The following is a 25,580-nucleotide window of genomic DNA, read 5'->3' on the forward strand; positions in this document are numbered from 1 at the left end:
TTTGTACTCGATGGTATCTGCCGTGTGAATTATTGCAGGCAAAATTAAACTGCATTGGGGTGCTACCCACCGTAATCTTCTTCGCAGCCATTGTTTGTTCTTTTCACGCAGCGCCCTCTCTCCCCCGTTGTGTGACAAAACCAATCTTTGGTCTTGTCATGCAACGCCCTCTCTTCCCGTGTTGATTGACGAGACCCAACAACGGTTGCGAAGGAAGGAGACTGGGCTTACTGCCAACGTTCCCGTTGCGGAGGACTTTGGCTGGAATACATTGAGTAGTTTACAATTTTGCTTCTTAATTGCTCGTTCTTGCGGACGTCAAAAGTAAATAGACCTCTGTGTCTCTCTTCATACCCACAACAGACTCCTCGGCATTCTCACGCAGTGTCGATGCTTTGGCCACGAGCCTGGAAACAGAATACTCAATCAATTAATCACGCAAGTGAAGCAAATGTTAAGCCCCGGAAAATAATGCGTGAGGCTGTCACGTAAGAGTCACGCTAGAATGGCTTTAGCGAGCACGATTGTCATGCAATATGTGAGTAGAAACCAGCTGAAATTGGTGGATAACAAGGACAAGATTACATGACTTACTTATCGTACACTTTACTTCTGACAGGCTTAGGAAAAACAAGAAAATGATTTCGCCCGTCACTGGAAAATACTTCCAGAGCTGTCTCCTGAAATTGGAAAAACAAAAAAGAAAAATTGGAACAAAAATGGTTACAAACGTGTTAGAAACAAACGAGCCTCATAAACCTTCGAAGTCTACTGAGTCTGAGGTTTCTTATATCACATCTTTGCCGTACAACAAAGGAAACATACCTGAAAAAGATATCGCCTTTTATGGACCTCTCTGATATCTTCATAAGCCCACTTACTGCACCTACAGCGAGATATGAATATCTCATTAACCAAGCGCGAGGGCCATACTGGGAGAATATCGGCCCGAGGTCTTGACAGTACGGACCGAGCGTAGCGAGGTCCGTACAAAAAAGACCGCGGGCCGATATTCTTCCAGTACGGTCCCAAGCAAGCTTGGTTAATAAGAGATTTATTATACGACTGAAGTTCAAAGGGACACAAGTGCGGTATCATGATTCGGGACCATTCGGGACAGCGCCCGGTCCAATACTTAGAGAATATTAGACCGGCAATAGAGCAATTTGATTGGTTGATTTTAGTTCTTGGCCCTCTGACTGCCCGAGTCGTGTAATAAGACAAAGTATTACTTGTCTGGTTAGTAGATACTAGAGCAATCAAAGAAACTGCAAGCGGATGATGTGAATTCAAACATTAATTCAATTGAGTCATCGGTCTGTTAGAGGGGAACAGAGCAAGCAGGAAATTTTTCAACTTACATTCGTTCTTTGGTGCTCGATCGAGTCTTGTCGTGAGAGGAGTTGGGAATGATGGGATCGTGTGTCCTAAAAATTACGCGAGACATGTTAGTGATTCTTACAATGATAATTTTGTGAATGCAAACGTCTATTTTACTGCCAGCTGGTGGGTAAAAAACGTTGTTTGTGTTTGTGACAAAAGTTGCTATGACGACTTCATCAAAAGGAACTGTCAATGGAAAGAACACACAAATCTCTTCCACAACATATTTGTCTCTCGTTTCCCTCTCTAGGTACCCTTGTCAGAAGAAGTAGTTACTTCGAACTGAGCCCATTATGGGAAGTTTTCTTCGTAATCAGAAACTTTATAGAAACGCGTACATCAACACTTTTAAACTAAAAAAGACGTTACGGCCAACAGCTCGGAGTTTCTGTCGGGGCTTTTAAAGGTTGTACAAATTTCTGTTGTTCCACACTCATAGGCAGCTAGAAACCTAGTGTCTCGGGCAATAGGATGTAAACATAGACTACAGTTGGAGGTCACGTCATATAACCATTTTACCAGCTTACCCTTGTGGTAGCGAATCAATATCCTTGATCTCTTTAGTGGAGAGCAATGTTACACCGTCTACCACATAGAAATGCTCTTTTCCAAAAAGGAAAAGTCCTTCTGCGGTGTCCAATCCCTGAATTGTGGCGCATCGAAAAATGGAGGTGATCTGACGCGTCGAGAAAAAAAAAAACCATCGTCTTTTAGCAAAACCGAACTAAAGTTCTGAAGAGTTAAATAGATGGACAATAACGAAGAATAAATCGGAGGAGATTTTAAAAATTCCGACCAACAAACCAGCCTGGTTCTAATTTATTTTATGAAAAAAAAAATACTTGCTTTAAAATAATAAAGGCTGATAGTTTCTAAAGAAACTGTTTGGGGCGGCGTCGGTGGGGGTAACGAAATAATTTCAATATATCCACAAACTTGAAATGGTAAATTGGCCACCGTTACGATTACAAAAGCTAACGTTTCGAGCGTTAGCTTTAAAATAGTTTTGAGGAAAATGACTACTGCAAAATTTGATCATGTGGTAAAAGTAAAGTTGACCTCTGACCCCGGTTGTTCTAAAAATTAACGAAGATATTCATCCGGAAAAAACGTTTTCGAAAAAATAAAGCAATTATCATGTTCAGCATAAAAATAATATCACTATATTGTACCGTTTCACCAGCCTCAAGGAGTTTGACGATTGTTTGATTGTTGTCAACCTGCAAGACAAATAAAAAAAAATCTATAAACAATCCGCAATCTCTGGAAATTTCCATCTGACGATTAAGATCAAAATTTACCATCTTTCTTAATCTTTTAACATACCGGTCGCTTCTTATATTGTTGATCCTATCAGCAAGCTGGACTCTCATCGTGTGAGCCTCATATCATATCACCAATTTTTGAGCTTATTGATAGAACATCAGAAAGGGATATCGGAAAATCTGGGACACAAACCACACAAAAGTTTTTTTTTTTTTTTTTTTTTTTTTTTTCTGTCTTACCTCGCTTCCTTCGTTTTCTTCTGTGATGTGGCTCGGTTCTGACGAAATCGCCCGCAAATTGGTTATCTTTTTCTCAACTCTTTCAGAAACTACGATATAGACGAGACAATTAGCATTGGATAATTTGAGAATTGTCTCATATTTGGAAAACCAAGACAATCTTACACAACAGAGTAATACAAATGATTGCAACTGCTGCTCACCTTGATGCTGTGTGAGGGCTTCAATTGGACCCAGTCCTCTGATCACATGTCCTCTCAGCTTATAATGAATCTTGCTGTCGCGACTGATAGGCGCTCGGTGTTTTAGAGATTTCTGAAAGGAATAATATCAAAAGGATGTCCTATTTTAATTCTTAAAAACAGATCCTTCTCCGGCCACATTTAAAAATTAAAACCGTTCAGTATAACAGTTAAAAGGGACACCCATACCAGCACCAAAAAAATTCACCCTAGTTTTGCAATCAGAGTAAAAGAAAGTGTTCCTTACAGTGCAGTCTTACTTCTGACAAAATTACTCACATTTCTAATGTCTGAAAAAAATATATGCCTAAATGATTCACGATTGTCATTTCTCCGATAATATGAGGTGCACTGAGTTGAAATTCTCAGTAAACACTATCTGGGCCACGTTTCTTCTTGGTTGTGACGCAAAAGTCACTTACTAAATCGTTGCACTGTATTGGTTCCAGATCGTACGACTAGAGAATTGGTCACACAAAGGAAAAAAATTGAATCATTTTACAGAAACATACTACGCTTGACAGTGAAAAAATTCAACCAATTATTCCTTTACATTCACTAACCTCTCTGGCTTGCTTTGCCACCTTCTTGTCATACGGATAATGCAGATAGAACATGTTGTTACGATGCATTTTCTTCCTCATTCGATGTGGACCTGTTAACACATAACGCAAAGAAACAATAAAAACAAAACCGGCGAGGGAAAAACTGTGATATCCTCCTAACGCAATTTAGTTCGCTCATGTGGGTGTTCCTCTACGTGTGCGTGGCGATAGTCCTTATTTCATTTGTGCTATTGCCAAAGCTAAAGGCAATCAAGGCCAAAAAATGAGCTCTTTCATCAGAAAAAGGATGCGTAAGAAATGTTTGCTGATGGTATTAACGCTGTAGAGGTTATGTCCGGAATCCTGTGTTTAGGAACATCACTGAGATTATGTGGATGAAAGAAGGTCTTTTACCAGCTCTACCGATGAGTTACTGTATTCTCGACACATGTCTTTTTAAGTAACACCTGAATAGGAGAGATTATCTAATGACCACTGTTACCTTCCACCATGTCAAGCGCCCACTTGTCAAGCTGTGAACTGCTGGCCGGACCCCACAAGCCTCGCGCGCGTGTCAGATCTGTTTCCATTAGGGCCCATTCCTCCGCCACTGATTTAGAAATCAACTGATAGTTCTGATAGAAAAAGCACATTTTCAATTATAACGGAAGCTGGATGCAACTGAGCTCGCTATCATGCTAGTCTTCGCCCGAAAAAAGACTAGCAGAGTATGCAGGTCAAAATGTCAAGATCAATTAATAGCTTGACTTTACGAGATTTAGCAGAGCGCTCACATGAAACGGCAAACACCAGCTTGTCCTTTCACGTTCCAAGTACAATAGCGTAAACCTTGCTACTTCAGCTTTGCGTGAGCTCGCGTCATACAAGGAATGATTTTGGTGCCCTTTTTCCGGATATTAACTTTCCCTCTGTGAGAGAAAAAGTGAAGAAAATCTTATGTACGCGGCAAACACGAAACAGGTTACTTTCACGTAGAAACGGCAGAGCGCGACCGGCAAACGTGAATGGCGGGAAAACAAGTTCACGTGGTTACTCTTGCCGTTCACATTTCACGTAAACGCGGTGCTAAATCTCTAATAGATCACAAAAGACGCACGGCAACATAAAATATACTATTAAACAGAAAACGTCTCTGTACCTGCAGGTGATTTTTGTGATGAAGTCTAACGAGATCTCGCACCACTTTTGAGTGCCTCATTCTCCAGAGATGTGAGTCGTTGAGTACAGTTTTAGGATCTTTGTACTCTTTCTTGGTTTTCTTGGTGCTGAGCATTCGAAGCGAGGGACCGCTTCGTCCCTTGGCGTTCGGTTTCTTCGAAAAACCAAAAGAAGAACAAATTAATATTATCATGTTTGACAACTTGAACCCCTTGTATATTGTTCTACTCTCTCTCTCTCTTGTTAACTATGTCCTATTACTATTTCACTGACATTTTCTACTTCCTACAACAAGATTGAATAGTGAGAGCAAACTCATATCATATCGTTCGGTTAGCACATGCTCTAAGATTGGTCAGTTTATCAGGCCGTACTTCACTATACAGCCCGCTAAATTCTTAAGTATGTTTGTATTGAAATCTTCTTCCTCCGTTTGAAATAATAAATATCTTACTAACTTCGTTTTCTCGGTCTCTACTGTTTCTTTGTTTGTTTTATAGATTTGTACTGTGTACAGGCGAGAGAACAATAGGACACGTAGTCCCCTACTAGGTTCACCCACCTAAACCAACCTACCCATCCCACCCCAGGGGATGGCATCCATCACAGAGTAATCTCGTGCGTTGGAAATTAACGTCTCCTACCCCTAACACTGCAGGAGACGGCACCTCCATTTATTCGTCCCTATCCGAGAAGACTAGAATATCTAACCATTTCTTGATGTTATAGAAAGGTACCATATTCTTCTCAATTATTTTAAGGCCTCGAGTGTTGGTCTGGCCTGGGCTCGAACCCTCTACCTCCCGCACAACAGTCCAGCGGTCTATCCATTAACTTACAGGGCCTGTTTTTTTAATTTTTCCTGCCCGAATTTACAGCCCGCGCTCTTCGGTCCGTAATCTACTGTATGAACCTCGAACTCGGCCAGTAAGATTTACTGATTCCCCAAGGAAAATGGGAACGGAAAAACAAGTAAATGGCAAAAAGTAGGAAGAATTTGTTTAACAATCAAGAGCTTCTTTAGTTGGTGATCATTTTCTTTACTCTCGTAGCCTTAATGTGTCATTCAGGGCTGACAATGTATGGAGAAACTAGATGCTTAGCCAGCTTGATCATACCGGTTGTCCTAAAGTTTCAGCTTTGTGCTTTTCTTCCTGCGAGATGTAAAACATCCACATTCTAAGGGCAGCTTCACCAATCAGCGGCCTGAAACAACACAGAAATAAAGTCACGCTTTGATTTGGTTAGCGCAGCAGAACATTGCAAGGGGTTTTTTCGTGTCACGCTACATCAGCAGGATAGGATCATGTTAGATAACACGACATCACAAGTTTCTCACTTGACGTCACGCTGAATCAGGTTGGCAACGGTTAATCGCACTTGATCTTGTCACGCCTGGTTCGGTCAATTATAATTTATATCAGAATATGCTACGCAAACTTGTAGAGAATATGTCACACCGAGTCAAGTAAAGACACCTGTATCACTCTAGGTCACGCCAGAAGTCACGCAGTATTCCCCATATGATATTTTCCCTTCTTCTCACCACCGTTATGCTGAAAATTGCTTTCATATTCTAAGGAGAAATTACTCTTTGGTCACTCCTGGGGGTCAAAGAGTTAATGAGCAACAGATGAAGGAAACTATCTCACCTAACAGATTTTAGATCCAGATTTAAATTCGTTGTTCCTCCGATTGGCCTGAGGTACAAAAGTATTATAAGTCAATCTGGAAAACTTGCAAGACACTTGACTCTCCCCATGCCTTTCTCCACCCAGGAGTATAAATGGAAGCCAGCGAACTCTCAGAGAAACCTGTCGAAATCCTAGGGAGTGGGTTACCTGTGATGGAATATTCCCCCATTCAAGGAAACAAATTTGCGACGAGCTGTCATCCCATTCAGGGTGGGGTGGGGGATTGCAGCGCCCCTTCCCTTGTCAGTTCATGCTGTGGACTGTGGACTCTACGATAAGGTCTGGTAACTATGGCAACTATGAGATTCCAAGTAGCAAGCCTCTGAGTAGTTTTACCGCTAGAGGAAATAATAATCTTACATGTGTTCTACATAATCTCTGGTACTGTACGATGTGAAACTTGGCTTCGGGAGGGGAATTTTGAAAGCCTCTTCCATGGCCTGAACAAAAAAAGAAAGAAAGAAAAAAGACACATTAGCATCACACAGATATTAAATCGTTTGAAAAAGACAGAAGCAATTGTCAAATACTTTCATGGAAACAATCACTTCCTTCAAGGCTATTCACCTCTCTTTTATTCTGAACAAAGATGTCCCAGACTCTCTCGGCCGCAGCAGCAAGAAGCCTGGTACAGCTTGACTCTTCTTGTTCTGACACGTGATCCGCATCGACTTCTTCAGTCATTTCTATACCAACATCAGGGGAGCCGACAACGGCTGAACACAAAAATGACAAAGTAAGCAAGATTTAAATCAGTTATACATCCTAATAAACTCAACGATGTGAGAGTAATGTTCTGTAGTTTTCACATTAATGGTCAAGCACAAGAGTTTCCTTCCCTGTTTCCGGTCACCGGAAAAAAACTCACGTTCTGAATGTCAATTTTTGTCACTTATGTTGCGTGAAAGCTGTTGTTACTTTTGGTTTAATTCCAAATTTTGCGCGGGAAATTGGTGCACGGGCGACCAAAGTGGACCTTTTTGCGCATGCCAGATGTCTAACCGCTGTGCTCGTATAGTGGTATAGTCGCACGTCCTTACCTTCCGACTTTTTCCCCAGGTTAGGACTGTTGTTCTCGCTGGCTGCAAGAGATTTGTGTGTTCCCATGACAAGAAGCCAGTGACACAAACCAGCAATAAAGTCCGGCTCGTTGTTGACAGGTGCAAACACCAGCTTGTGATTCGTTGTCAGGATATGAAGAAACTCCAACAGACTGGTTTGGTCTGAAGACATAAAAAATAAAACGCAACACTGTACACATGCTGAAATTGCAAGCAACAGTGCACATGTCATAGCTGTTTTATTGTCCAACTGGACTGTATAAAAACAGCAGTTGAAAAGGACGACTTTTCATTTCACTATTTCTCCTGAGAGATTTACCCGGAAACAAGCCTCGATTTCGTGCACTCGACCGAGGTTTCGATCACAATCAAGCATGTAGAATGTGCGCCATTAATGCGTGCACAATATTTAATGATAATTACATCATCACCCTTTCTCACCTGTGAGCCGAGCAAGTGGCCTGGAGAGCTGGTACAAGATAGTTCTGTTGAGAGAATGGTATGCACTATCCAGCGATACTGACTGACCTGGAAAAAAAAAAAGAATCTAATAAACAAACAGACGAATAAAAATTGTCTAAATTTGATTGCCAGATCTTTCTCTGAATACAAACTACTGGTGCTTCCGCTTTCTATCAAGAACTTTAATTACTTCTCACTAACTCTAGGATAGAAGCTCTTTCTAAAGAAAATCCTTGACCAGATTTCGTTTCTGCCAACAGAACAGACAACCCAATAAATTAACACATCCTCCACCGATGCAAACAAGGAAAGCTCTCCCACAATAAACAAAAGGGGAGCGTTTCAGAAGAAACTGAGATGTCGCGTCGTTGGGGGAGTATAACAAAGTTGTTATGGTTTTATCGACTGACTTGATAATGTAAATTGGCCAACGTAAAGAGAATCAAAGCTGACGTTTCGAGCGTTCGCCCTTTGTTATTTGCTCCAGTAGAGGGATATCTCCCAAAATATACCCACCTCATACGAGTTCCTTCCCATAAACAAAGGTAAACTACAAACTTAGCAAAGCAATGATATTTCTAAGGTTTGCATGATGAAGGAACTTCATCACACATCCATGAAAAAGATAATTCAAGCTCCCGCAATGTGGTGTTACCTTTAACAGCTTCAATCATGCTGGTGATGAAATTAAACACCGTCTTGTACCCTTGAACAAAATTTCCTGTAAAAGAGTATATTACCTACTCTCAAAAAATTACCAATGAATCTTTAGGGAAAGGTAAGCTGACTGCTTTTATTCTGGGAAGGTTGGTGGACAGTTGTATTTTTAATTTTTTTTTAAGGGGGGGTGGTGGTGGGGTGGACGGTTCTATTTCTGGGGGGTAGCGTTGGTAAGCGAACTGTTTTCGAGGCAGGGGGCGGACTTTCCTATTTACGGGGGAGGAGGGGCAAACGGCGTTTATTTTCATGCCTTATTGGACGGCTTTTTCACTCATATTTAATTGGCTAGTAACTTTGCTCGCGTTTCCTTGCTTTTCAAAATTTCAAAAAAACAAGTCAACAAGTACGAAACTCACCGATCCAGAGCTTATCAACGACTTTGGAAGCAAAAAAGAAAGCATTTGCCACAATCTTCGCATGATTACCGTATCCTGCTGACGGGTTAGTGAGAAGATTTCCCCCAAGAAAATAATCAATTTGAGCACAAAGCACTTCTGTTTGAAATTCTGCCTGCTGCGGCTGAGAACACTGGACTGGATAACACTGTAATGTACATAACACAAAAATATTATTTTGCATGATATAAACAATATTATTAAAAACTGGATCACTGGATAATGCAATTCAAGACTTTTTATTGGCTTAGCCATTATGGTATATGAGCCCATATACCATAATCTAATATCTGTACATTGTAACATCCGGTTTCTTCTTACAAAATAAAGTCGAGAAGATTTGTCTAATATCTTAGGAGCGTTTTTTTAAATAAAACCATTATTCCACTCGCACTTGTTGGATATGAGATGATTATAGCCAACGAGGCGCTACGCGCCTAGTTGGCTATCTATCATCTCATATCCAACGCGCACTCGTGGAATAATTGTTAAGTATATGATGGTACATGGTTATTGAGGCTTACTAATGATAATTAATGACATTATACGGCAAAGTATGATGATGTATGACAATTTGTGATAAAGCATGACACTTATCACAATTTATGATAATTTATTAAAATATACGACAATTGATGATGATGTTTGAAAATTTAAAGTAACTGGTGAAATGGGATAACCAGTTAAAGGGAAATTCTTTCACATAGAGGTTCCAAACTTTTCAAAGAGAAAAGACTTCTGTTTACCTCTAAGATGGTGTCAACGACACCAAGACTCTTTGAAGATGAGTTTGAGGTCAGCGAATCAGTCATGATCACCCTGAGGAACTCGAATACACATTTCCTGGCTGGGTGAGAGATCAGCAGGCTCTGGGACGAGAACACAGGCTCAGACTCTGCTCCAGGCTCTCCCTCATTCTCACTGTCTGATCCAAGCTGGATAAAAGACACATAATCCCATATCTTAATAATTTGTTTTTCTCTCATAAAATTTAGCGTTACAAAACAGTTATGAATTGACTGTCAAAAAACAGAAACCAATGTTGTCGCCACAGCCAATCAAAACAAGGGATAACATCATTAGCCGATGAGAACTCAGTCGAATAAAAAGCGCGGGAAAACGCAGCGACCAAGCCCCGATTGGTATTCATTTTACTTCTGATTGGTTGATAAGATGGCTCAAGTTTCCAGGACCAGTCACAGAGCGAGTCAAAACAAATACAAAGTAATCCTAGAATAGCAATGAATCATTTGAAAGCTGCTCAAATGATACAAAAACTTCTCATTCCATCACAATACCTCTTGGAATTTTAGCAAGTTTCTTCTCTTGGGAAACAAAACAGCAACAAGCCTCTCGAGAAATTCTTGTGAGGTGCACACTGTGGCAAAACTTGAAATGTTACGATACAAGAAGAGAAGGAACTGTATCAGCGTCACTGGATATTCTCTGAGCCAGGAAATCTCCTCTGTATCTTGCCATGGCTGTGAATAGAAAAACATTTTGAAGGTATTTGGAGGTTTTGCCCCACTCGGCCCTCAAATTTTTCAACTCGTTTCCTGACGACAGATTGTTTCTTTTCTGAAGAAATCATACTTCATTTCGATCAACACGCAAATTGCCTGAGCTTAACTGGCTGAAAACAACCGGAGTCAATCTTTGGAGACTTACTAGGTCATATATACGCTCACGACTTCATAGAAAGGAATTAGGGTCCGTAAGCAAACTATGACGACGAGGAAAACGAGGTCGCGGCAAAACATAAAATCTAATGGGCAAAACAGTAGTTTTTCTTGAGTTTTTTTTTTTTTTTAAACCTTTGTACAATCCTTAGCTGTCCCCTACAAAAACAAACAACAGCGTGAATTCACCTAAATTCCCTGCATTCCCTGAGAGCAGAAACCCCAACGGCAAACTGTTTAAGTTTCTATTCGGAACTCAACGCTGCCGAGATATATTATGCTCAAGTTGAGGTGTGGCGCTCTAAGAGAAGGTAATCACATCCAGCAATTCGCGCAATTCTAGCTAAATAAATAACTAAATTTCTCAATCCACGTCTTCCACAACTTTGCTGTCCCGATTTGGTTTTGGTTCGTGGTCTTTATTAATGAAAAGGCGACCTTTGATTTTAGAATCAATCGGAGCACGTGACGTGCTGAACTGGAATCAGCTCTGCGCAAATAAATATAAAAGATATGTTGAGCCTAACTTGCGATGCTTAAGTGAAAAGCACCGTTACACCTTTGAATTTCACTTACCTCATTTACCATGATGTGCGCCATTGCCAACAGCACATGAGCTGCCTCGGAGCAGTAGATGTTGTACGAAGCAGGCTCCTGGGGACTGGGGGTGGGGAGTTTGACTCCCGAGGCTGACGGAGACCAGAACACAGAGTACAAACTGTCCCAATCAAACTGCGCACCTGAATACACATCTGACAGTAAAAAACACTTGGGTCAACTTCAAATCTCAACATCAGTGTGCATACTCTCCACACTGTTCTATACACATTCCCTATATTATTGAGAAGAAGAATTTGTTTAAGGATCCAATCGTCTTCAGTTGGTGGTCATTTCCTTTATCGTCGTGACCTTAACGTTTTTCAGACAAAGAAAAAGTTGAGTTGTTGCCCGTCAGCTCGGCGTATTTTACCACCAGAACAGAATCAAGAATCATTTGACGAAGTTCTTATATGCCACGCGTCTTGCATACGGCTAGGATCGGTAATGTCGTCATGTTTGTAAATAGAATGAGAAGGTGAGAGTTAATATTGTGAATTGTAGTCCATAAAGAGTTTCGCTCTGACAAAGGAATAACGTTCAAAACACCAACATTATTAACTCAGTTAATAAAACCAAATTATGAGAGTTCAAAATTATTTGTCTGCGTCTCTTTAGTACTCACCGGACACAGGATGACCAAGCAGAAGAGCTATAACCAGATGATAAATCTCAGGAATATCGATATGTTTGGGCAGAAGTTTTTCCAGCGCTAGGAATCCTGGGATATTACAAACCTCCCTGTTGATCTGGTACTTCTGTCTGTTATTAGCCACGGAGCCTACATTGAAACCTGCGAAAAATAAAAACAAACAAACAAAAGTAAAAGAGAGTAAATTAGGAAAAAACAAAGAGGCAGACCGTAAATGGCTTGATAATTTGGGATGTCGGTACACTACGAGCAGTTCCTCCTTGTCGGCCGGCAGTGAAAAAAAATCTGATCTTGGCGAACCGCAGAGAGCTCTTGGAGTGATGCGTTCGGGCACAGAGATGCTGTTTTGTCTAAAATCATTACACAGTGATCTGATCTCGAACCCGGAGCTCTTGATTCAAGTCCAGCGCGCTGACCATTACACCAGTGTAACTTTCACTGGCCACACTCACAGTGTTGTTGCTCTTAAAGAAATAAATCAGTTCATACCTGCCACAACGTAAGTTGTCTTGTTCAGCATGATGTCAGTACCATCCAACCAGCTTCCACGACCCAGTCCCTCTCGGAACCTGTTGAGTGCTGGCACGCTACTGAGCATGGTGACGAGTATGCGAGTGGCACGTACTACTGTGGTGTTATGGAGATGGGCTTGTATGAAGAGAAGGAGCCAATCAAATCCGTGTGTCTCTTGAACGGCATCTGCAAAACTAAAATGCAAAGATTTTTTAGCAAAAAAAACATACTTAGGGCTGAGTGACAGTACTTTGGTGCAATTTCCTCCGACGTCTTCGGTACGGTTTTCAAAGGGGGAGTTTTGGGCTCACTTCCCAAACAGTGCTTGGTTATCGGGTCCACGATTTACGCATCTTTAAAAAATTGGCCGCACGAACTTCGTAATTTGTGATGCACGTTAATCTTTTGCACCCTTAATCACCCACGCTCCCTAAACAGACTATTACTAATAGCTATAGGACACGACTGACTATGTCAAAATTTGTTTTCCTTTCCTCAACTTTGCGGAGAAGGTAATGTAAATTGGCCATCGTAAAGAGTTTCTGAGGCCGACCTTTCAAGCGTTGTTAGCCCTTCGTCATCGCGAAAAGAGGAATTGTTTGAGTTATTTGTAGTTTTTCTACAGAAAGAAACGTGAAAAGCATGACAGTAAATAAGTCGAATAAAAATCGGTCGTCGATATCACGAGGAATGAACACTAATTTTTCTCGACTTACCTGTGATCCAGTTCACCTCCTTCAGCGTAAATCAAGCACAGAATCAGCTCAAGCATCACATTACGTAAGCAGATGCGCCGTGGTGACAAAATCTCCTCTCCCTCCTCCCCTTCAGCAGTAGTAGCTTCAGGTGATGACCCCAAGTCCAGTTTCAGTTCGTTTTCGTTCGAAGGATGCGCGGGTAGAGTGGACACTAGGAATTGACCAAACCTAAAAAAATCAAAGACGACAAAACTGAGCTGAATTCTAGTCTTGTCAAGCTTCACTCGAACAGAAAGTTACAAAAATGTTTTTTTCATCAACCAAGGAGTCTATTCATGAATCATGTCAGTCGAGCATTCAGTTTTCCCGTCAAGATAAGTCAACCAATAAACTCGATGTCTTAAGAGTTAACTTTTCTTTTTAGCCGATACCTTGTCAAAACCCTGGAAGGCTTAACCAGAACATAAGCATGCCACGCATGCAAGAACTATATTTTTGGATTAAGATTGGACACTATGAGCCCAGCGGTTACATTTTTGTCAAAGGAAGATCAACTTTTAAAAGATTTTAACGAAATTATCGTGAAACAGAGAGCCAAAAAAAAAAAAAAACTTCCTATTTATCTGAAATAAACTCGGACACGGGTATTTTGCGGTCTATTTTCTACGTTGTCTGAATTATTGTAAGCAAAGATAGACTGCATCGCAGCCATATTTACTGTAGCCTCCTTCGCAGCAAAGTGTCAGCAAAGTTTTCACAAACTCAAAATGAATTCTTGATCTACATCGCTATGATCTAGCTTTCAATTCTCCTGTAGCATGCAATTGTGATAATCACCAAGGTGTGATAAAAACTGTACGCAGGCGCAAGAAAACAAAACAAACTAAAAGAAGAGGGAACAGAAAGTGAGTGCCCAAATAGTAAATAAAACAATCGAATAGAAAAGAGAAGAAACAGCGCAAGAGATATTAGGGACCTAAGAAACCACGACGGCGACGCCAAGGAAGACTTCGACAAAAAATGAATTTCTACTCTTAGTTAGAATTTCAAAAATGGCTGCAGGAGCTTACTATATCATAGAGCGCCACAGCTCAACTTCAGCATGACGTATAAAGTAGCCGTTGAGTTCCAAATGGAAATTAAAATTATTTGCCGTCGCGCTTTCGGTTCGCACACGACGCAAATTTTGGCGATTTCACGTTGTTGTTTTGCATAGGACGGCTAAGAAATGCACAAAGTTTCAAAACGCACGTGCTGAGCTATTGTTCTGCCAATTAGATCTCTTGTTTTTCCACGTCCTCATTGCCGTCGCCGTCGTGGTTTCTTAATTAACTTAATTAACGCAAAAAAAAAAAAAAAAAAAAAAAAAAAACCAGGCAGGAAAGAGAACAGCGGACGAGAAATAACTGCAGCAATTAAACAGGGTACAGAACAGCGCGCGCTACATAAAAATCTTAAATTTAAATGGAGAAGGAACAAACAGGTCGCAATACATTAAAAAAAATCATCAACAAATAAAGAAGATGAGATACAGCGCGTAAAATGTTGAGATAAAATTAGGAGAAAACAATGCGCGAGATGCTAATGCAGCAATCAAACAGAAGAGAGCAAATAGAAGTGACAATCAGCCAGAATTCAGTAAAAAAGGCGCTAGATTCTAACGTAAGAAACAAATATATATTGCAACAAACAGTGAGGTAGATATTAACTTGGAAATCAAACAGGGAAGAGAACAAGCATTGTGTGAGATTCTTACGCAATATTCAAACCGAGAGGATAATGAACTATGCAAAAGATATGAACAAAAGAACCAAATAGAGAAAAGAAAAAAAAAAACAGTGCAATATATGAACAAAAAACAAAGGTAAAGAGAAGAAACAGCGGACTAGACATTAAGGAAAACGTCAGTTTGGAAAAAAATCAACAGTTACTGCGCGAAACATTTAAGTAGAGGTCAATCAGAAGAAGTGAATAAAAAAGTGCGCAAGATACTGATGGAACAAACAGTAAAAACATAGGCATGCTAGGTGGGTTAAGTTGGAACAATGCGTGACTGATGTTTTCATTAGTAGAAAAGTAAATGAGCAACGGAAATATTGCGTTACTTTATCTTGGAAGAGAGAGGGAAAAAACCTTCAATTGAAATAAAATAAACTAACACACAGGTATTCTGTGCCCTATCGTATCTGCCGTCTGAATTATTGAAAGCAAAAATAAACTGCATTTGGGGTGCTACATACCGTTATCTTCTTTGCAGCCATTGTTTGTTCTTTTCACGCAGCCCCCTCTCTCCACCGTTGTGTGACGAGTCCATTGTTTGGTCTTGTCACGCAACGCCCTCTCTCCCCCTGTTGAGTGACGAGACCCAACGACGGTTGCGAGGAGACTACGCTTACTGCCAAGGTCCCCGTTGTGGAGGACTTTGGCCAGAATACATTGAATAGTTTACAATTTTTTAATGGGAATTTTTCAAGGGATAGAGCCTGATTTTTCTGCTTTTTACACGCACAGTTAGCGTGAGAAACCACTGTGACCCAGGAACTGTTTCAAAGATCATCGAGATTAATTCACTCGTGGCTAGACTGAATGATCAAGTAGAAAAGTTTTAAAACGCGCTTGGTGTAGCCGCGATGGCTATTCGATAAGACGAAGGTTTAGACGAGATAGCAGCAAAAAGTAAAAAGATTTCATTACTTGTTAATTTCTCGTTCTTGTGGACCTCAAAAGTAAATAGACCTTTACCTTTTAACCTTTCGGCATCGACTGAAAAAATTCTTTCGAATGTCTGTTAATCTACACGCAACCTAGAATATCTTACATTGAGACAAAACTTGAATTTTACGAATGCAAAGTGGTTTTAAACCGCAGACAGTGACAGTTTGAGCGGTAAAGTTTTGGCCGTGCGTTCCGGAATGGAACATTTTACAGACATTATATTTACTAGGAAGTTTCACATTTCATTGAAAATTTAAAATAACAAATCATAAAACAGAAATTTTGTCACAGCACCTCCTCAGGTAGTTTAAGAGGGCGGAAGGACCTTTTGTTAAGTTTTACAGGCCTTCTTTAAACTACCCGACCCAATCTTCCTCGGTTTTTCACTCGACCGCTACTGTTGCACTGTTTACTGAAACAGATGCAACGGGGGTCTTTGATGTCCCGTGCTAACCAGCACAGATAGGATGCAGAATAGGTGACTTAACTACAAACCACAACACGTCAAATTAGGACCAAACATGGTGAGAAACTTGCTAGAGAACTTTTACAAATTTCTGTCCTAGACAAGCTTTTGAAAACATTTCGTGATATCAAACCACAACGATGTTAGGTGTAGCTGAACAAATGTCATACCTTAGCAAGTTCTTCTTGTCATTTGTGTTACTTAGTAACACAGACAACACACTGGCGATGGTGTGCGCTGTAGCGTCTGTCACGCTGTCATCCTGAAGCACAAACAACAGCTTGGGAACCAAGCTCAGTCGCTGCATCAGCTCAGCATTCCTCACTGATTCACTGGCGATATAAATGCATTCCATTATTGGAATTACAGTGAAAAACACAGTGACCTAAGGGTTAGCCAGTTGAGTTTCGAGTCAGGAGACCCAGGTTCCAGTCCTACTCGGGTCAGGGTATTGTCTTCTTGAGTAAATCATTTTAGAAACTTTCCTGGTACCGAGTAGTGACCTGCAGAGTGCGTGCGCACCTAAGGCAACCACATGGCTCTTTAACCTTAACGAGTGACAAGCATCTTATTTCCCCTTACATTATCACCTCTGCATCACACATTAAGGTCAGGAGAATAAAAGAAACGATCTCCAACTAAAGAAGCTCTACACATTCGCTACGGAATAGTGACTTGTATTACCACGTTTTGAAACTATTTGCTATGGTAAGCACTCTGTCAGATATCTCGGGCCGTTTTTGTGGTCGAAACTCACTAAAAATCAAAGGGATTCGCCAAGTTTATGTGTTTTCATAAACAAAATAAGAAAACTGAAAATAGACGAGATTGTAATCAATGACAGCAATTGCTGTAATCTTTGTAGTCAATAGGAATATTTTAGCTTTCTAAACTTTAAATTTTAATCATTTTCGTGTAAATATAAAATTTTAGAAGTGTATTTTAATTATAGTGTCCCCAATTAGTCTTCTTAGGCTAAACACATTGACACTTAAATAGAGGTCTTACTTACTTACTTACTTACTTACTTACCTACTTACTTACTTACTTACTCACTTACTTACTTACTTACTTACTTACTTACTTACTTACTTACTTACAGGAGATTAAAGCAAGTGATCACCAACTAAAGAAACTTTTAATTTGAATACATCAACAAAGTTGAAATGGTAAATTGGCCACCGTTACGATTATAATGGGTGACATTTCGAGCGTTAGCCCTTCGCCGTAACGGTGGCCAATTTACCATTTCAACTTTGTTGATATATTCAAACTATTTCGTTACCCCCACCGACGCAGCCCCAAACAGTTTCTTTAAACTATCAGCCTTTAGAGAAACTTTTGATTATTAAACAAATTCTCCTTGTCAGCACCTTAGCTAACATATGAAGAACAGTATAGAGAATATGGATGCACTGAAGCAGAAAACCAAGAACCGCTTACCTCCCTGGGCCCAGGAGTTCCAAAAAATGTGAAAACAAGGACCGCTGTAAATCTGCAGGCGCCTCGCGCCACACCTGGATAAATAGAAAAATGTCACGCAGTTAATATATCACAACTCTATAGGGAAAAACAGCGACACAAACAGGATGCACAGAATCCTTGTGAAGCATTTAAACACTCTTAACCCTATGATTCACTATCATCTAATTTCTCCTTACAATGTACGCCCTGAATCAAACATTTAGGTGACGAGAAGAAAGAAATCGATCCTTAACTACAGAAGCTCCTGATTGTTAAACGAATTCTTTTTGCCTGCAACTTAGGAAATGTATAGAGAACAGTATGGAGAATATGCATACTGATGTTAGGGTGTTAGGGTTCCATTTGGGTCAGTAAAATCATCCCTGGGATCATTACTTAAAATCCCTTTGAATCTTATAAAATATTTTAGGTTTCGGTTTATCATCACTGTATATCTAGCATTTTCCTCCCTATTGCTGGACTTAGTAATTTAAATGAATAAAGGCTGATAGTTTCTAAAGAAACTGTTTGGGGCTGCGTCGGTGGGGGTAACGAAATAATTTCAATATATCAACAAAGTTGAAATGGTAATTATAATCGTAACGATGGCCAATTTACCATTTCAACTTTGTTGATATATTGAAATTATTTAGTAATTTAAAGTTTCCTTCATTTTAGTTCAATTACACATCTCGTCCAAACAGCTAAAATATCTTTACCAAGTTCCTTTCATGTTCTTGATAGAACGGTGAATATCAAGATTCGGTTAAACTTTTCCAAAGCTCTCCTGGGGAATTCAATTTGTGCGCATTGTTTCCAAAACAAGCTGCGGTTCTACTGTCGTTGTCTTCGCAGGAAAACATTCAAAATCAGTTTCAATTCGTGCGACTTGATTGAAAAATGGATTGAAAACGGGAAATCTAACGAAGATTTGTATACGCCAAGCTGCGAATCGTGTCCCGTCCCACAACTAAGTCCCCAAGTGGCTACAACTCCGTTGCAGTATGCCATCATCTTTTGTTTATTTACCTCTAAATCACAGAGTAAGTCTTTGAAGGCCACTCGGTTGGGAATAACAGATGACTCCCTGTCACTGTCTACAGTACCAACCAGAGCAAAAGTTAAGTGAAGAATGTGAGTATTTAACAAATGTTTCTTTTTCCGAAGTAACAACGCCAGGATCTGTAAAAAACAAAGACAAAAACAAAAGAAAAAAAAATTGAATGGCATTTGAAAGCGATCTACACATTGCACAAATCAAAGGCACTATAAAGTCATCTTGCAATACCAAAGGAAACAAAGAATAGATGAATTCTCGAGTTTTATTCAAAGAAGGAAAATTAATTTAAAAAATTCACTTGGAGGCCCTCTTATACCGATGGAATAAATCATAAATTGATCCAGGATATTTTTAAAAAGTAAAGACAGCAATTTTCCACCGGGTGTCGAAATTAATTCGGGCGACTGAGTTTCTTTTACGTAGGGTCTTCTGACCGGTAAGGAAAACACGTGCCAGCTTTTCAACCAATCAAATGCAAGCACTACTACCAATCACGACTTGGACACTCGCGTTTCAGTTCCCGCGCTTCAGGGAGTGCGCGAGCTTTGACTTTGAGTTCGCGTGGATCCTGACGATACACGTGACCAACTCTCTTCCAATTGGCCATTCTTATTATTTAAGATTGTTTTTGCGACAAAAAAAAAATTCACTCCAACATTATCGGAAAAATTTTTGTTCCCCTTGCGAAAAAGCATGCTGTGGTCATTTTACCCAAAGAGTTTACAAATTTTCAAAGGTACACGCTAATCTTCTTTGCAAACCATACCTGGTAACCTCTGGTTCTCTCCATGTCTCTTCTCGCCGATGGATTACTCCTCAAAACACAACTGAGCGCCTTGACAGACGCATAAAGCCCTTCAACATTGGTTGCCATAGCTACCAAACCCAGCAGAGCAGATACACCACCGATGCATTCTATCAGCTTGGAGACTGGGTCTGGACAGAACGTTCGCACACCGGAGCAACCAATGATCACTGCACCAATGGTCCGCGAAGAACCTTGAAGATGGGCAGCGGTGTTGTGTATCAGTCGTACTGGTGTGGTGTTATCATGGGTTGAGAGACCAAGCTGAAAGAAATGAAACACCATCATAAGGGAGATTTTCATCTAAAAATTTATTTATTAAGAATTTTGAGCACGTTTGGTCGTGGAATAATACTAGAGGAATTGGTTTATATTTTCAACGAAAACACGAAAGCAATACTATGTGGGATTTCTTAACGCAAATTAGGTTATTGGGTTTATAAGACAAGTCGCTTATTTCTCTGCGAATGCTAATCTACGTCGACCGATAAATGTCGAAAAGTGTCATGCTGGGAAAATTTATCCAGACCCCACTAAATTGTAACCTTTGATCCCTAAGAGTGACTAGCATCTAATTTCTCCTTACAACATCACCCCTGAATCACGCATTAAGGTCAGGAGAGTTAAGAAAATGATCACTAACTAAAAAAGCTCTGGATTCTTAAACAAATTCTCCTCGTCAACACCTAGGGAAATGTATAGAGGACAGTATGGAGAATATGCATACTGATGTCAGGGTTTAAAGGGCTTAGAAGATCTTACCTCTCTCGCTACAGCCTTAGTATCGCTGCTCCTGAAATGTTTTCTGATCTTTGCCAGAGTAAGAACTGATTTTGCGTGTGCATGGATACCAAACATGACTTTATCTTCGCTAACAAGTGGTTCAACACCTTCACCGCCATACTGCAGATTAAGGACAAACAAATTTCGATTGACTTGTTAAAGTTGGGTGAAGGACTTCTAACAAACACCGATACCTATCACAATCGGAAGTAAATCATACTTACCACTGTGAGTTGACCTTCAGGACAGGGAGCCTGGAAACTACCAACATAATTCGGCCCCAGTCTGTACATCTCCTCAGCGGTTGCACCAGAAAGAGGCTCTTCTATCAGGTGGGTAGGACCCAGTCTCCACAACAATCGGGAACATCTGCGGTACCCTGGGTTGGGAGGGGTACCAAGATAGGCTGAGATGTAAGGGGCCACACTGACCATTGTACCATCTGGACTGGCCGCGGCTACCTGGATGTACTTTAACTGAAAAAAAAAAAAAAAAATTCAAAAAAATATTTGAATCTCAACCAATACTCTGAATCTCAACCAATACTCCAATTGAGATCGAGGACTATTATGTTGACGCGCATTCACTAATATCGAAATTCAATACCAATGATTATCGAATATTATAACTGTAGTACTTCACTCACATCCGTATGTCACAATTCTCTCCTCTCTACTTTCCAGTCTGCTCTGCCTGTATTTGATTATGTCTTGTTCTAACTCACTAGTAATTTTATCGTACCTAATTTGTATGACAACTGTACGTACCTTTTAGCTTATAATGTAGTAAACTAATGCATAGCTTATAACTGCAGTAATAGTGCATTAGTAATAAGATCTATTTAGCTTACAATGTGTAGTATTTACTTATTTATTACTAATACCCGCCAAGACTAGCTAATGCTATATATATGCGGGTTGTGTAAATTGGCTTTTAATATTCCACTAATAATAAAACAAAATACAAAATACGCGTTTTGATATTTGTTTACGGACAATATCTGTCCCGAAATGACAACAATACCTAAAGGCTATCTAACCCTGAATTAAAATTTAAACTAAGACTTCTTAGTGAATGGAAGGTTTGAAAAATTGGGGAATATCACTTGCGGTATGTACTCGGATATTCCCCAGTTTTAGCTGAAGCATATTTTGTCATGTGAAGCAGTTAGACCAATCCTCGCGCACAAAAGTAACTGATGGATTAAAAAGAGTATATAGCACTTACTCGGCATGTGCTAACATGCTTCCCATCCACAAACAGAGCACACGTGCTGTTCCTTATTAAGGCTTTGTTTAACACAACCATCACGTGGTGCCAGCGACCTTCCTCTAACAACTGATCACTTAGGAACCTGGCCTCGGTGCGTTCGCGTTCACGCTGAGCCTGCGTTGCTGCTGAGTCAGCGCCTTCTACACAACCACCCTCGTCTGTACAAACCTTTAAATCGAACAGATAAGTAAACTGGTATATTGGGATTGAATTATTAAAAAGAGAAACACTGACGCGTTTGAAGATTGGGAAACACCAAAGGAACAGGTTGTGGTGACAGTTTTCTCCGTGAGAGGACGTTTAGCTAATCTTGGTCACCAAAGACAATACTCTACCGACAGAGCTGAATAATGAAATGTTAACGTCAGAGGGTATGCGGTCAACAACGCCTGCTCAAGTGTCCTAGGTCTAAAATTTAGCGAAAGTAGCGGAAAATAATAGGGGCTGACTTTCAAAACCGAGGAACTCTGTTTTCGTCGAAGGCATTTACCCATTTGCAGAGGTTTTAAGGAGAATATTAATTTTTGAAAATTTTTAAGGCGTGTACCAAGTTTTTGGAGGTTGTTCTGTAAAAGAAAAGCGACAAGAAAAACGACACCTCGAAGTCACAGAATAGGAAATGAACCATGCGAACGGCTCAAAATCCGTGTTTCCGCGGCAAAACGTAGCGCATGCGTATACGTTATTCAGCTCTGTCTACTCTACCATGTAGTTAACTACTCCTGTTAACCCTTTAACTCCTAAGAGTGACATACTGATAGGCAAGTAATTTCTCCCAACAGTATCTCCCTGAATCACACACTACGGTCATGAGAATAAAGGAAATGATCGCAAACTCAAGCAGCTCTTGATTGTTGGACAAATTCTCCTTGTCAGCATCTTAAAAAATGTATAGAGAACAGTATGGAGAATGTATGGAGAACTAATGTAAGGGGTACAAAGAAACCAACTAAACTTACCACAAGCATTCTGTCTTTAGCTGAGATGCTGATGCTCAAGCAGGGAACATTCGGGATTTTCTCACTTCCACCACGAAACTGCCGCATAATTGTCAATAGCCTGACTGGATGTTGGTCTTCTGCGGTATCACTGTATTGATCGATACAGACCCAGGACACAAATGTGACTCCCGCCTGGGGGGGGAACATTCTCTCACCCACCCCTACCCGTGGAACACCGCCCATCACTGCGGCAGGGGCCATCACAGAACTTACAGTTGCTACGCCTACGATAGAATAATAAATAAAATACATGAATACTGGAAGATACGGTGGCGAAACGGTTAACGCGCTGAGCTACGGGGCGAGAGGCCTGGGTCCGAGATCTCACCGGGAATTAGTGCCAAGACGTTTTACTCTTCCCATGTATCTCTCTCCACCCAGGAGTATAGAGGGGTACTGGCGGAATGACCGGGTAGCTTGAAGAAATGCTAGGGGTGGAGGTAACCTGCGATGGACCAGTATCCCATCCAGTGGGGGAGGGGAGAGTAGCATAACACCCAGTCGCTTCATGTTACAGGAACCATGATGGATGGGACACTTGAAGGTGGTAATGTCTGTTCTCTAAAAACTCGACAATGTACTATGTTCTTGGCCAAAGGAATGTATTCACCCGGCCTTAGAGTGCAAGTTTGTTTTGATGCTATGAAGTAAAATTCGAAGCAGCTCACCTCCATATCAGAACCTGATTCTGAGCTTGGTTGTATCATACTCAAAATAACACCTCTAAATGTCAGAGTACTTGAATGTGAATCTGCATCCGAATGTCTCCGGCTAAAAAGGTAAGAAACTTTTCTGGGCGTTACAATGTCAGAGGCTTTTCTGGGAGTTCCTTCGGAGACTTTTCTCAAAGACTCGTTTAAATCTTGCTTTTCTCCTGTTTTGTCTTCTGGAATTTCTTCCAGGACAGTTTCTTCATTTCCTTCTTTAGCATCACTTGGTGCCTCGAGAGATTGACAGTAGAGAGGGAAACCTAGTCAGAGAAAATCCCCGCAATACACAAAATAGCGAAAAACATTGAAATTCTAAAAAGGCTCTATGAAAGAAATGCCGCACGGGTCTATGAGTATGAAAACAAAGGTGGGGTGTGTGGGTGGATCCAGACCCCCTGGACCTTTCCCTGAATTTACCACTGAGAACAACACTTTGTTCAAACCTACCTCAACACTGTAGGAGTCAAGGACTGGGAGGCCAGTCTTTCGAACATTCTTTGTAATGGAGCATATAATGGATGTTCTTCAGTAACCAAAGCAGCTTCATATCTGTCAAGGATCTGTTGTGGCAGCCCTGCTTCACACATCAATTGCTGGTTGTGTTCACACTTCAAGAGGTTCTGGAGATGACAAATCCAGTACAACTGTAGCTCCAAGCATTCCTGCAAGTATAAAAAAAAATTTCCCCCCTCATTGTTTCACTTGTGGACAAATTTTCTTTATTTAATCAGTCTGGGTCAGGGTTCGACACTAACTTTTCAACTTACTAGCCAAGTGGCTAGTGACAACGTAGCTGTTACAACAATTTCAGTTTGTTTACCAGCCAATTGGCTAATGGAAATCAAATTTCACCAGCCAAAACTGAATTTTTACTAGTCTGTGGCTAGTTGGCTACCGTTAGTGTCGAGCCCTGCTGGGTAAAAGTGGTTCTGAAAAGCAATGCTCCAACACAAATAGGAAGCTGTAGTATTTAAATACTTTAAATTCAAGAGTATTAATGGATACCAGCAAATTGTAAAAGAAGACTGATGAAATGTTGGGAGTTAACCTTGTGATGGACTGGAATCTCATCCAGGGGGGAGTTGTAATAGTTCTAGTCATCACATGATATGAAAACTTAGATAAGCTTGGGATGGGCCTCTTGGCTCAAGTATAAAATTAACCCTTTAACTCTCATGACTGACCAAGACAGAATTTCTCCTTACAATATCAATACAATATCAAGCAGACAAGTCAGGAGAAGAAAGAAAATATCCATTGGTGAGTATCGACTCCTTATCCTTGTGGTTCGGAGTGTGTTGGTGGTGGTTTTTTTTCGAGGCTAAGTGTCAGTTAAGTGAGTACCTGCTGGGAGGGAAAACTTGTGGCCTTTTCCTCTTTGGCAGGCAGCTCTTCTTTTTTCCTTTTTTTGGTTTTGGCCACCCATCCCTTTTTGGGCTCTTTTGGGTGGATCCGAGCTGTGTTCTGCTATGGTTTCTCTGCAGAGGACTATTGATATACGGTGCTGTGATTTCCCCGAGGGGACTTCACGAGCGACCGTAATTGGTTATATTGATGACTACTTTAAAGTAGAGTCTCAATCAAGTGTTGTTGTGATCCAGGAGTGTCCCGGCGGCGTCGCGCGTGTGACGTTCGCTGTGGGGGGCAATGCTGCCAAAGCGTTTTTTGAGGAGCAAGGCTCTGTGGTGTTAGGCGGGGTTGAGTGTGAGATAGTACAACCTCCTCCCCCGCCTCCCATGGTATCGACTGTCGTTGTGTCTTGGTTCCCTTTTGAGGGTTCCAATTCAGCTGTGGCCAACGCCCTTTCGGGCTACGGTGAGGTGAAAGATGTGAGGCTGCAAGTTTGGCCTGGCAGACCTTCTGTGTCTACCGGTTCGCGCCTTGTGCGCATGATAATATCCAAGGAGATCCCGAGGTTCGTCTCGGTGGCAGGGGTGAAATGTAAAGTTTGGTATAGAGGGCAACCTCTACGTTGCGAC

The 25,580-nt window shown here is 40.8% G+C and overlaps 1 protein-coding gene across 1 annotated transcript in view; it reads right to left on the reverse strand.

The window, feature by feature from the left end:
- Positions 1 to 269: 269 nt before the first annotated feature.
- LOC148736611 (WD repeat and FYVE domain-containing protein 3-like) overlaps positions 270 to 25,580 on the reverse strand; it is a 120,118-nt gene continuing 94,807 nt past the window's right edge. The window contains exons 2-35 of the mRNA XM_088747632.1: positions 23,560 to 24,263; positions 22,850 to 23,115; positions 21,846 to 22,058; positions 20,843 to 21,094; positions 20,598 to 20,738; positions 19,797 to 20,099; positions 19,000 to 19,152; positions 17,950 to 18,023; positions 16,677 to 16,838; positions 13,344 to 13,553; positions 12,604 to 12,821; positions 12,088 to 12,255; positions 11,442 to 11,617; positions 10,485 to 10,667; positions 9,933 to 10,121; positions 9,148 to 9,334; positions 8,727 to 8,792; positions 8,051 to 8,137; positions 7,589 to 7,771; positions 7,116 to 7,264; positions 6,909 to 6,988; positions 6,507 to 6,554; positions 5,973 to 6,060; positions 4,835 to 5,008; positions 4,178 to 4,310; positions 3,694 to 3,785; positions 3,092 to 3,203; positions 2,889 to 2,977; positions 2,556 to 2,603; positions 1,911 to 2,059; positions 1,362 to 1,427; positions 826 to 886; positions 595 to 680; positions 270 to 407 (exon numbers count right to left, since the gene is read on the reverse strand). Of these exons, the coding sequence (XP_088603758.1) occupies positions 296 to 407; positions 595 to 680; positions 826 to 886; positions 1,362 to 1,427; positions 1,911 to 2,059; positions 2,556 to 2,603; positions 2,889 to 2,977; positions 3,092 to 3,203; positions 3,694 to 3,785; positions 4,178 to 4,310; positions 4,835 to 5,008; positions 5,973 to 6,060; positions 6,507 to 6,554; positions 6,909 to 6,988; positions 7,116 to 7,264; positions 7,589 to 7,771; positions 8,051 to 8,137; positions 8,727 to 8,792; positions 9,148 to 9,334; positions 9,933 to 10,121; positions 10,485 to 10,667; positions 11,442 to 11,617; positions 12,088 to 12,255; positions 12,604 to 12,821; positions 13,344 to 13,553; positions 16,677 to 16,838; positions 17,950 to 18,023; positions 19,000 to 19,152; positions 19,797 to 20,099; positions 20,598 to 20,738; positions 20,843 to 21,094; positions 21,846 to 22,058; positions 22,850 to 23,092 (4,695 nt within the window). The 5' untranslated portion in view covers positions 23,093 to 23,115; positions 23,560 to 24,263 and the 3' untranslated portion in view covers positions 270 to 295. The remainder of the gene's footprint in view (positions 408 to 594; positions 681 to 825; positions 887 to 1,361; positions 1,428 to 1,910; positions 2,060 to 2,555; positions 2,604 to 2,888; positions 2,978 to 3,091; positions 3,204 to 3,693; positions 3,786 to 4,177; positions 4,311 to 4,834; positions 5,009 to 5,972; positions 6,061 to 6,506; positions 6,555 to 6,908; positions 6,989 to 7,115; positions 7,265 to 7,588; positions 7,772 to 8,050; positions 8,138 to 8,726; positions 8,793 to 9,147; positions 9,335 to 9,932; positions 10,122 to 10,484; positions 10,668 to 11,441; positions 11,618 to 12,087; positions 12,256 to 12,603; positions 12,822 to 13,343; positions 13,554 to 16,676; positions 16,839 to 17,949; positions 18,024 to 18,999; positions 19,153 to 19,796; positions 20,100 to 20,597; positions 20,739 to 20,842; positions 21,095 to 21,845; positions 22,059 to 22,849; positions 23,116 to 23,559; positions 24,264 to 25,580) is intronic.

Source organism: Stylophora pistillata, chromosome 2 (genome assembly GCF_964205215.1).
Source record: "Stylophora pistillata chromosome 2, jaStyPist1.2, whole genome shotgun sequence".
Classification (NCBI taxonomy): domain Eukaryota; kingdom Metazoa; phylum Cnidaria; class Anthozoa; order Scleractinia; family Pocilloporidae; genus Stylophora; species Stylophora pistillata.